This window comes from Gallinula chloropus (genome assembly GCF_964237585.1).
Source record: "Gallinula chloropus genome assembly, chromosome: 1".
Taxonomy (NCBI): domain Eukaryota; kingdom Metazoa; phylum Chordata; class Aves; order Gruiformes; family Rallidae; genus Gallinula; species Gallinula chloropus.
Genome location: NC_140085.1, coordinates 120,380,820 through 120,393,603, shown reverse-complemented (window position 1 = coordinate 120,393,603; position 12,784 = coordinate 120,380,820). Strand labels below are relative to the sequence as shown.

The following is a 12,784-nucleotide window of genomic DNA, read 5'->3' as shown; positions in this document are numbered from 1 at the left end:
CACAGACAGGCATCCAGACAGGTCTTGAATATCTCTAGAGGAGGAGACTCCACACCTCCCTGGGCAGCCTGTCCCAGGGCTCCGTCACCCTCACTGTGAAAAAGTTCTTCTTGGTGCAGAACTTCCTGTGCTCCAACTTGAAGCCATTGCCCCTTGTCCTGTCCCCAACAGGCAACTGAAAGGAGGCTGGCCATTTCCCTGTGTCTCCCACACTTCAGATTAAGAAGCTCATCACCCGCAGAGATGATGATGTTTGTTGGGGAAAGGCATCTGCCACAACTTCAGCCTGGGAGTGCCTGATAAGCATAACCTACCCCTCAGCATGAGCTAGGCTACCACACCCTCTTGCTGAGGCAGCACAGGGATTTGTAACAGGTTAGATTGTGAAGGGCCTGGACCGCTTGTGAAGCTTGGACAAAATATGGTTTTGTTTATTACATTAAAATGTCCAAAAAGTGGAAGAGTAGGCAATGTGTTGAATATTTGAGGTAGATCTTGCAAATGAGAAGCTGTGCAGCTTAACGAGGTTTTTTCCCATCACCTTCTTTTACTGTATGTTCTTTACTTTGTGTGTGAGGAGCAGTGAGATCCAGTTTCCTTTACCTGTGCTATTCTAGTAGAAAACTTTTCTTTGCTTTCCCTCACCCTCTCTCTTGCTTTTTCTGCCTTTTTCACCTCCTTGTGCAGGAAGATAAAATCAGGAAGCAACACTTGCTCTATCAGTGAAACTAGATAGGGATTGCTAGTTCTCATTTCTGTCTCCTAGAAATAGATTCTTTCTTTTTATCAGTGAACCTCAGTAAAGATCTCTGATATCTCCAGCAACACCTTAACTTTCAATCCAGCATGGTTCTGATGAAACAGGAAACAGGCATCACCACATGGCATTTCAAAAGATTCAAGAAATTGTTTAATGTCCTTTTTTACCCTTTTTTATAATCTCAATACTATTACCTTTGTCTCAGGCGCTGCAGCCGATAAATTTATCCTTAATGTACTGACACGCAGGTGCCACTGTACCACTGTCACATAAGTCTTTTTTTCTTGAAGCATGAGTATTTGCTATATGCTTAAGAACTTCAGTGACTTGGGGTGTGATTCAAAATGATACCTTGTTTATGAAGTTTGTGAGAGACAGTTGTGTATGTCACAGGATCGCAGAATGGTCAGGGTTGGAAGGGACCTCGAAAGATCATCTAGTTGAACCCCCTTCTCCTAATGTGACATTTCTTGCAGTCCATGAAATACCCAAACTACTACTTCTGACCACAGTTTCCAAGTGATACATCTTAAAATGCCTCAGGCAAATGTTGTTCAGTAGATAAAATTTTCTTTTAGATGGCCTTTTTTAAAGCTTGGATGCTTGCCTTCCATTCACAAAAGTGTTGCCATGTCTGTAAATGAACCATAAGCCCATGGAATAAAACAGAAGTTCTACAAAACAAGTAGAATAAAATATGTAAGGTTTTGCCTAATTACAGAGAGTGAAGTAAAGCTGCAGCTACTCATCAGTTCAGGTCTCAGCCTTGCCTACTTTGTTAAGGTGAGATCTGGATCTGATCTGGACCCACTCGTGTAATTTGAGTGTATCGAAAAGGACCCAGCAGCTTTGCATGCTGAAGTTGGGCTGATGTTTAGTGCAGGTGCCTGTACAACCCCGTACGTGGGTAACTAAAGCTTGATGCCAGCCTTGGATGTTTTATGAAATTTGTGTTCCACAAGGGACCGTTTGGGGGGGAACACTAAAAACACCGGGGCTATCCGTTGTCACATCTCTAAAAGCCATGGCTGAAAGCATTGGATTGTTAAGACCAATCCATGGAGATGAAGCAACCAGCAAGCCATTGCTGACCGGTGTGGCCTGTGGTGATTTTGGCAAGCCCGCTGTCTGCTACAAAGGATTTCCTTGTACTCATGATATGAGTGGCAGTGAGGTGATTTTACAGCTGCTTAAAGGAATTCCATCTAAGGCTAGAGGCAGGTGAGGAGCAGCTTGAGAAGATGATGAAGGTACTTTGTGTTGAGATGGTTACCAAGCCTTGCATCAGCGCTAGAGCAGAGGTGAGGTGTGTTTTAATAGCATATAAAAGACAAAATGGGAGGATGGGTTTTTGGAGGCCTTTGAAGTGGGGATGAATAATTTGTCAAATGTAATGAAAGGAATGAAGGCATTTGAAAGAATAGTGTGTGTGGTTAGATGAGTGATCTTTCCAGCAGAATTTGTTAGGTAGATGAGAGGAGACTGACTGCATTTGTCAAAGTGAGTGGAAAGGATATTGTAGCAATAAAGATGAAATGACCACGTGAGAAAGATCTAAGTGGAAATAGAAAAATTCGTAGTGATGTTCTGCTGGGGAATTGTCTAAATGAAGATATGGGATAAATACGAGAACTTAGAAGGAAAGGAATAAATTGAACACAATGTACAGCTAATTGATGTGTTTGACAGGGAGAATGGTGGCATCTTTCACAATGACAGGGAAGATACCTGTGTTCAGAGGAAGACGGAGTTAACATTTCCAGATTAACTTTTTACAGTAGAAGATTGAGCAGTATATAATTGTGCTACTAACCTTGTACGAAATTATTTAAACCCAAAAAAAGCTTTAAAAGGACCTGAAAGTAATTTAGACTTAAGGTCCTTTTTGTCCTGTAATTTTAGTGTAGAACTTTAAAGGTATTAAGGTTTCATTCATAATACTATTATATGTAAGTGATATTATTTTTTGATACTCCTTATTTTTAAAGAGGAACTAATGGTTTGAATATCCTGCTGTGCCAAAGTGTTATTGAATGGTCTTGGGTAATTTCACTTCTGCCATTTATGGATTCCTTTTGTAGGCTGGATGCATCACACCGTGGATCAGCTTGGAGACAAGGCAACCAAGGAAAGCTATGCTATACAGTATCTCCAGAAATCTCTAGAAGCAGATCCAAATTCTGGTCAATCCTGGTATTTCCTTGGAAGGTGAGAAATGACTTTATAGACACTGTAACTATATTTGTAAAATTTTTAAGGATACTCATTATTGTGAGTATCTTACGTTGTTTTTCTTCTTAATACTTTCAGAGGAAAAATGAAGGGAAAGGATGTATGTATCTCCTGAAGTCTAGTTTTCTGGAAAGTGTATAAAAAGACAAGGTGCTAACATTTAAGATGAATGTAGATCTAGAAGTTGAAATGAACTATGCTACACAAGTGGTCCTTCTTTTTTAGTAGTTGTTACTCAGTCTACACCTGTACTGAGTCTGCCCTGCATGGTTTTACCTGTTCTTCCTACTATTACCTCGTCTTCTATTCTCTTTCTTTTTGGGGTTTGGATTTTTTTTTGCTTTGATAATTGCTCTGTAAATATTGTTAATTTTCTTCATACCTTTTTTACAACTCTCTCTCTCTTTATTTTCTTAGATAATGCCTTATCTCAATCAACTTTTGCACTAAAATAAATATTTTTCTATGTATACACCCATTTATAAAGAGCATATATTCAAATAAATATTAGGCCAACATAGCTCAGAGTGACCTATTCTGATATCTATTTAAGTGTTGTATTAATTCTGTGCTCACAGTATTTTCACTTTAAAACTAACTTACTCCAAGATGTAAATCATATAAATTTGATTATTTTTCTTGGTCTCTTTTTAAGAAAATAGAGAACTTCACACAAACAAGGAATAAGTCTTGAAATAACCAGGGTTTTTTAGGGAAGTTCAGGTCCATATGTTAATAGGTCAGACATTAGAAAAGAATTCCACAAAAATAAAATTAATATGCTAACCTCACTGTCTTCCATCTGACTTCCTTGGAGGTTCCAGTCACACGCAATTGGAACCCACATTGGTGTGGAGGAAAAAGGGAAAATGAGTCAATTTAAAGCTGCCTTTCAAAAACATACCAGCACCCTTCTCCTGTACTGAAGAAAAATTCACCACCCTCCTTTCAGATTTGTTTGGTGTTTTATGTCATCCCTGTCCCAATCTGAGTCTTCGTATATGTAATAAGCAGCTGAAACGTGTGTACTGGAACTTGGTTTGGACTGTAATTAAAATGATCTTCTGAAACATTGTCTTCAGACTTAATGGATACTTTTAGGCAAAGTACAGTTAGATTTTATTGTATTCCTTTCCTAGTATGCCTCAAGAATACATGAAAGAGTGAAGCATGTTTGACAAACCTTCGCCTGTACTGTTCTGCTTGGATTCTAATTTTTCACCAGAATAAATGTTGTTTTTTATGTGTTTGGAAGTTGTCAGTTCTTTTTCTAACAGGCAGTCTTACTGAAAACAATATAAGAAGCAGAGATACTGTAGATTAAACTAGTAAATGTATACATATTCTTAATATTGTATTTATTTGAAGCTTTTATTTTTTAAAAGGTAGGTATTATTCCCTGTGGTATAATTGTAGTTCTCTATAGAGTTCTGATATTTCTGCTTATAATGCCAGAATACCTTTGAATTTGTATGTGAAAAACATTTAAATAAGAAATTATGAAAAATTCCGGAACAGCAAGCTTATTTTTTACAAAATCCCATGCTCTGTATATGCAGTAAAACACACTGGTGTGTTGTTCATTATTTGAAATTTTACTGAGATGTGAGAAATGCACATAAAAACCTTCCCAGGCAATCAGGAGCCATTAGTCAAAATCTCTTAAAAATTCTGAAGCACTTCTTGCAGAACATGGAGCTTCATAACTATTTGTTTAACGAAATAGGTAATTTAATTGATTCTTTGCAGTGCTATCTGTAGATAAATATTGTTCTTATTGCCTACTAAGTTATCACAAATGAAGGATAAGTCTACAAAATACGGTATGACTGTTTTCCTTAAAATGCAGTAAGCCAGGGTTCAGGCAGTTTTGGTGTACTTTGCAAATAACAGTGGTAGATATTAAGATGTTTGAGTCTGCTTGTTCCCAGTGTTCAGAAACAGCAAAGATTTTGGATTCATCTAGATGAGTATGTATTTGCATGACTTAATATTTATCAGATCACTCTTGGTAAGCCATCCACAATGATTACCTTCTGTAAATATTACCAAAGTTCTTTTTTTCTTCTCCCAGGTGCTATTCAAGTATTGGGAAAGTTCAGGATGCCTTTATATCTTATAGGCAATCTATTGATAAATCAGAAGCAAGTGCAGATACATGGTGTTCTATAGGGTAAGAATTATACAGGGTAATACAGTGGTATAATTCAATGCTAATATATAAATAAATAATATCAGCTTCTTAAGTCTCTTGTGCTCTCAAGGGGACCCTAGAGCTTTTATATATATATATATACACCTTAATGTTGTCAGACCTGTCTGATTTGAAGTTTAAATAATAGATTTGTATTTGTTTTCTCAGCTTTTTAAAGTACTGAATATGCTCAGTATGTGAGCTCTGCATGTTAAGATTTTATGTCTTGCTTATTATGTGTATTACTGTGGTTTGTATAGTGGCAAAGTTTAATAAGGGTTCTGAGGGGGGATGTGTATATTTGACTTGTTTGTGTTTTGACTTGTTTATTAATTCTCAACTTCATTAATTTTTCTATTCAGTGTGCTGTATCAACAGCAAAATCAGCCTATGGATGCTTTACAGGCCTATATCTGTGCTGTACAGTTGGACCATGGCCATGCTGCAGCCTGGATGGACCTAGGCACACTCTATGAGTCCTGCAACCAGCCTCAGGATGCCATTAAATGCTACTTAAATGCAACTAGGAGCAAAAATTGTAGTAATACCTCTGCACTTGCAGCACGGATAAAGTATTTACAGGTAAATCTAACATCTTAAGAAGGGGGAAATACTCTGCCAAATACACAGCTGGGGGGCGGGGGGAAGTAACACACAAGTTTAACTTGGAATTGTTTGTGGTGTGTTTAACCTGTTTTCATGTGTATTGTAAGCATATCATAGCCCATAATATTTTATTTCCTCATTTTTAAGTGGAACTTAATTCCTTATAAACCCTATTTTGCACATGTAATCAAAGCATACTGTTTTACATCACTTTGCTTTTTTCTTTGTATTGTCTACATTTTTAAGTTCTCATAACATAGTGAGAGAACACCTGCACACTATCTTTCACTCTTGTTTGCAATTTCAGAAAAAAGGAATTATGAGACCTCTGAATCCAGAGCTCATCTTTGTTCTGATTCTCACAAAGGTTTATATTCTGGTTACCCTCTTTATACTTAGCACCTTTCTGAAATCCCAAATTTTAAATCTATCCTCTCTTTTAAGACATAATTAGCTACAGCATTTAGGAAGATTTCATGGACTTGCTCTTACTAAAGTAGGCTTGTGTTAAATTTGCTTTTTACATAATTTTTCCTAGGCTCAGTTGTGTAACCTTCCACAAGGTAGTCTACAGAATAAAACTAAATTACTTCCTAGTATTGAGGAGGCATGGAGCCTACCAATCCCCGCAGAGCTTACCTCCAGGCAGGGTGCCATGAACACAGCACAGCAGGTGAGAAGTTGGGTTATGTTCTGCAGGTGCCCAGCTTTAAGGGTTCTTTACAATCGGTAGTGGTCAAGCTTCTTTTATCGAGCACAGGAATGGCTTTTATTAATGAAAAGCCCTTGATTTCGTTGCAAAGGGATATTAGATCAAGAAGCTCCCTATACTGTGGGAGAAATATGGGGGTACCAATTTAGAACCTTTGTGGATTTTCATGATTTTAAAAGATTTCATCTTAAATAGAAATGCTGCAGTGGTTTAATAATCCCATGAAAGGTACACATTCCTCCATTGATGTCCATATGGAAACTGATTTTTCAGTTATTGAGATCAGCTTCAGAATATCTGCTCGGCCCTTTTAATTTATGTGGGCTGTTAAAATATGTAATTTCAAGGAAAGAATTAAGAATATATAGAACCATATTTTTGTCTTCCTTCTGTGATTCTTAGGCTTGTAAACCTCATCATCCAAATACTGAACCTGTACTAGGCCTCACTCAAACACCAATTTCACAGCAATCCTTGCCACTACACATGATTCCTTCTAGCCAAGTAGATGACCTGACCAGTCCTGCCAAGAGGAAAAGAACATCTAGTCCAACAAAGGTATATATTCTGATGAACTAAGGAGCCCCATACCAAAATTACATGGAAACATGCATTAAAATGATGCAGCATGCACAGAATTTGTGCTGTAAATTTTAATCCTTTGGCATCAAGGTGGGGAATGTTTTTAGGAATTAACAAAAATAATAATAATAAAAAGTCAGTGATGTGTTTCACCAGGTTACAGTTCAGTCAGGTACTATGTGAGGAAAGATGCAGATCGGTGGCACTATACTTCAGTCGTAGTTGTAGAAGTGAAAAAGTACAGTTGTAGTATGGTGATAGAGAGGGAGATGAAAATGATCATGTCATCCTGTCTATTGCCTTTGCTTATATTTAGAATTCGAGTGTTTCATCGTCGTGTAATAGTGTTACAATAGATAAAGTATTCAGCTTTACAAGCAGCCTGCGTTTAAGTTAATGGTGTAATCTGATTTGATTGTTTCTTGTTATGATATTAGATACCGCTTAACTTGCTTCTCTGACTACTCTGATAGCGTATGGGAACGGGGGAATGAGACTTGGCACGTTTTAATACATCGTTACTCTTGAAGTACCGAGTAGTTCCTTCATAAGCTAAATCCAGTAGTAAAAGAAATGATGTTGCCCCTTTGCTAGTCATGCATTCTAATGTAATGTTCTCTCTCAGAATACTTCAGATGTTTGGAGCAGTGGCCATACAGTGTCACATCCTCCTGTACCGCAACAAATTCATTCATGGTGCTTGACACCACAGAAATTACAGGTAGGTGTGTTGAAGATCTTCAGAAGCTTTGATATGTTTGGTTTTTTTCTTCCCTTCCTTCCTTTAAAAAAATACATCTGGAATGTTTTCTGGTTTCACATTTCTGAAATTCAGTGTGAAAAATGTCCCAAATAATTCTCACGGTGTAGTTCAAGGTGTGCTGGTATTTATGGCTTCTTTATGTGAGATGAGTTCTGTAGTAAAATAAATGATCTCTAGCAGAAACCAAACACTTACATTGTATGTAATTTATAAAGTAAGAACATACAGTAATTCTCTTTTCTTACGATGTTTTAAAGATAGATATGCAAATTGCCTTACTTCTGTTCCAAGTGAGTTTTATTGCTGGCTGTAATGTGGGGGGATGTTGAAGGAGGTGCAGAAGTGTTGTAATATCCTCTCTTTCCTCCGAGGTAACTTCTTGTATCAGATTGCGTAAGCAAACATGCACATTCTACAAAACGCAATTGCTCAAATTAAATCTGGTACTGCTTTTCTACATTTTATGTCATCTAATATATTTGTATGAAATGCTAGGTTTTACTTTTGAAATATTGTTTTGGGTCTTTTTTTGTTACAATGTGGTGTTGCCCCATCAGTTCGTTTGGGCTTGCAGTGAGCTTCAGCAGGAATTCTGTCTTTTGAAAATCCTCCTAGCTGGAAACTCTTACCCGTGTATCACAGATACCCCTTTGGATGCAAGGAAAAGTAGAAAGGAACACAGTGCAGAGACAGAAGGCATTCTCATTCAGCAGTGTTCCCCTCAACTCCAGTATAGTTCCTCAGTTCTTTCTCTGTCTGAACAATACCAGCTTTATTATGCTGCATGATTTTCCTCTGCCTTCCCCATGTCTCCCCAATCCTTTGATCCTCATATCTCCTGCATTCTAATTATCCTCTCTGCTTATTTTATATCCTACTATTTTTTTTCTCCTTTTTAGTTTCAGCTCCTCCAGATCCAACTTCCTCCTCTAAGCCATATCTAAGTAGGCTTCTCTAAGTACAGGATACTCAGTTTGCTGACAGTAGCTTGACAAGGTTCCAGCATATACAAATAAGAAAGCCAAAAATATAGGAAGCAAGAGGAGAGTGAATAAAACCTTTATTGCATCTTCTAAGTCAGACTTTTATATACACGTATACATATACCTATATATCTACGCGTAATACATGATGAGACTAATATATATGTGTGTGTGTGCATATATGTATAGTATTACTCTTGCTCATTGGAGTCCCCTACAGAGGGACTTCAGAAATGAAGCTACTATTAATCCAGAGTTTAGCATGAGCCATCTTTAATCACTTTTTCGGACGATGTTGGGTTTATTTTTTGTTTTAGTTGGCAGTTTGCAAATATGATTGTTCAACCAGAATTAAGTACACTTTATTTAATACTCATGCTTCAGTTCCATTTATGTATTAATACAGCATAATCAAGGCAAAGATGAGAAGGATTGTAGAAAAATAATACATGCAGTCCTGAAAAGAATTAAAGCAAACCTCACTTGTGTTTGGTTTGGTTGGTTTGTTGGTTGGGGGCTTTTTTGTTTGAGGGTTAGTTTTTTTTTGGTGGGGTTATTATTCTGTTTGGGGGGTGGGCTGTTAAAGAATTCGCAGTGATGTGAAGTAGCTTAGTATTTAAGAACAGCCAAAAGGATGTCTGTCACTGTTTGTGTAGGACAACTTTTGCCCTCCTCTTCCTTCTCATAAAGTGCTTTTGTGTTCCACAATTCCAGCATTCGTATTATACCACTCAACATCATCAGACTTACTGGAAAAATGATGGTGTGTGCTGAGTAGCTTAAAATGAATGCAAGTATCAGATTTTTGGTAATAGATACTTAAATTTGTTGCAGTTGATTTCAGTATCATAACTTTAAATACTGCTCTCCACAATTAATTTGTATAGTTTTCTGGGTATGTTTTTGTGTATCTTCTGAAGAAGTTTTCATGTGCAGCTCTAGGTTGCATTTACTTCGTGCTGAACAATGTTAATAAAAAAAATAGCACAGTGCAAAAAGTGTTAAAATATATACAATGACAGTAAGAATTCTATGTATATATTCTATGAGGTTTTCTTTTATGGTATCAGTGCACTTAATTCTAATGTGGTTATAATATTTGTACATGAGTTTAGAAAGTCTTTCAGTTTTAGTAACTAGCATTAAGGTTGGTTACAGAATAGTGTATGGAAAGATGTTTGAGTCTGCAGCATGAATCTCAGTGGTGTTTTCACCTTTACAAGCCTTGACTCTATGTGTAATTTTTAGTATCATACGTACGAAAGTCGCTGAACAGCACGTGGCGTTTTAATGACTCTGAACTGTGCTGCTGTTGTTTCAGCACTTGGAACAGCTGCGTGCAAACCGAAATAATCTAAATCCAGCACAGAAACTTATGCTGGAACAGCTGGAGAGTCAGTTTGTCTTGATGCAGCAACACCAGCAGGTGAGAACAAAAATATTTTTCTCTTCTACAAAACTTTTGTCAGTGATGGTGTCGGTGTCTGTTGTTGCTTTTTGAATTCTGAAGAACTTCTGTTGTGCTGGGTTCTAATGCCCTTTGCTACATTACATTCTGTCATTTTTTTTTTATATGAAGCAAAATTGTCATTTACTGGTTGAATCATAATAGGCTTAGTTGACTTTTATTATAGGGTTACCAGATAATGTAAAAGTTTTCAAGCCACGCTTTCAAACTGAAGTGAGCAGACACATCTCAAAGCAGTCTTACTTGAAAAATGCTTGGTGGTAGTGAGCTGTACTACAGCATCTCTCTCCTCTGGTTGCTCGCTTCTCTCTGAACTGTCTGACTTCAGCAGCAAAATGCTAATGCTCAGTCTGAAGGGCCTAGAAGAAAAACGTGCTGATAGCTTTACCTTAAGATTTGCTCAGCACATTTGCTTATTTCTCAAAAGCAGCTGTGAAGACCATAGAATTAGTATAATATTGGGATTGACCAGTGCAATGAAGTACACAAAACCTTGCACAGTCTACTTTTTAAATTCTGCAGCTGATGCTCTCGTGCTTTGTTCGTTTTTCCGTTAGATGAGACAAACAGGAGTTGCACAGGTACGATCTACTGGAATTCCTAATGGGCCAACAGCTGATTCATCACTGCCTACAAACTCTGTCTCTGGTCAGCAGCCGCAGGTTGCTCTAACCAGAGTGCCTAATGTCGCTCAGCGTGGAATCCGTCCCGCCTGCCCCGGGCAGCCTATGGCTAATGGACCCTTTCCAGCAGGCCCCATTCCCTGCAGCACAGCAAGAACGCTGGGTAGTACAGACACTATTTTGATAGGCAATAATCACATAACAGAAAGTGGAAGTAATGGAAACGTGCCTTACCTGCAGCGAAACGCACTCTCTCTACCTCATAACCGCACAAACCTGACCAGCAGCGCAGAGGAGCCGTGGAAAAACCAACTATCTAACTCCACTCAGGTATACAGCTTCAATTTACTCCTGGTGTGTGCAAGGGAGGCTTGATAAGCGAGGCACTGTTAGAAGTATCATTTGTAAACACATTTTCTGTTTCCCCAAGTTGATGACTTGGTGTGTGCTTTATTTGTATCTAGGTTAAACCTGCCCATTACTTTTTATTGCTAAAAATCTATGTATTAAATTAACTACTCTCAGGGTAAAAGAAATTATCATGAAAGAGGGCAGTTCATACTGCTCAGCTGCCTACCTTTGCAGAAAAGTGTCTTTAAAAAGGAATACTTGCACACGTGTTTGTTGTTTCTTTAATGTGAAATGTTGTGACTTTGTATTTCACATAGGAGGAACGTGCATACCTCATGGGAAGCTGAGTGTCATAGTTATTTTTGACATTGCATTGTCGTCCTGATGTAATCATTACCCGTGGTTTCTTTCCATATGATCTTTCAAAATTAACACCTAGCCATCAGTCCCACAGAGTTACTAGCAGAAGAACACTATAATGCCAGTAAAAAACCTTAGGGTGTAAAAGTATGTAAGTAAGGGTGTTTCATGTATGTGTGTGTTAGAACTTGGAGATGGACTTTATTTTTTTTTTCATTTCAGCCTAAATGTCTTTATTCCATGACACACCTTGTGGATGTGACAAAATAGCCTATAGGAAGATATCTTAAGGGTTCAATTCACTTTTACCAGATGGGTTACACAGCTTGGTATAATACTGTTTTCTCCCTAAAAACGGCATAAATTTCTTGCTTAATTAATATTGCATGTTACTTTAATACAGAATTGAGAGTGGGATGCGATAGCGACTTACATATATGCTTAACTGCACATACACTGTGACAAAGATAATACTGAAGCATCTTGTGTAAAACACAGTTATTCAAAAATCAAAACAGTAAAAACCGTATTCTCTATCTCAATAATACTGTTTTCACGGTTTATAAACATGGCAGAGGGGTTTGGAGCCTGTTAGCCTCACTACCTCTTGCTCAAATTAGAATTCACTGCTCTTTTTTTTTTTCTCTGTATTGTATAAAATAAGTTCTACCCTTGCTAGAGATACACCAGCTTCATAATAGAAACCTGTGGTAAGAGTGCCCATTAAAGAGGGAAGTAATACATTGCAGCAGGAGTTGACACCAGTTTCCCTCGAGATGAGGTTTTTGAAAAGGCTGGGTGACTGTGCCAAGGAAAGCTTCTGGTCCAGTTTTCTGTATCCATTGCATCTTTGTTCTGCGTGGGGTGTATCCAGAGTCTCAGCAGAGTTTCTGAGTCCGTAACATTCTCCAGAGGTACTAAATGAACTCTTGGTTAAAAAAAAACTGACAGTAATTAAGATACATAGAGGAATTAAGGAATACATATGCAGGTGTGACGTGTAAGGCAGCTTGTAATTAATAAAAGTTTGGCCTGTAATAGGTGTAGCAACAGTTCTAAAAGAAAAGTAAAAACCAGGCTGGGAGGAAACTTTGTCAGAGCTGGGAGCCTCCGAAGCGGGAACGTTGCCCTTTCCAGAACAAAACCTCAG

General features: G+C 37.8%; 1 protein-coding gene across 9 annotated transcripts in view; it reads left to right on the top strand.

Moving 5' to 3' along the window:
* The window catches only part of KDM6A (lysine demethylase 6A), a gene marked incomplete at both ends in the record, with an annotated part of 156,608 nt that overhangs the window by 102,942 nt on the left and 40,882 nt on the right, over positions 1 to 12,784 (top strand). For 3 of the 9 annotated variants that reach the window (XM_084276101.1, XM_084276102.1, XM_084276100.1), the window contains 8 exons: positions 2,842 to 2,968; positions 5,067 to 5,165; positions 5,549 to 5,768; positions 6,331 to 6,465; positions 6,907 to 7,062; positions 7,712 to 7,807; positions 10,154 to 10,258; positions 10,858 to 11,253. In XM_084276101.1, coding sequence (XP_084132227.1) covers positions 2,842 to 2,968; positions 5,067 to 5,165; positions 5,549 to 5,768; positions 6,331 to 6,465; positions 6,907 to 7,062; positions 7,712 to 7,807; positions 10,154 to 10,258; positions 10,858 to 11,253 — 1,334 coding nt within the window. The remainder of the gene's footprint in view (positions 1 to 2,841; positions 2,969 to 5,066; positions 5,166 to 5,548; positions 5,769 to 6,330; positions 6,466 to 6,906; positions 7,063 to 7,711; positions 7,808 to 10,153; positions 10,259 to 10,857; positions 11,254 to 12,784) is intronic. The other 6 variants (XM_084276103.1, XM_084276105.1, XM_084276104.1 and 3 more) reach the window with 6 other exon arrangements.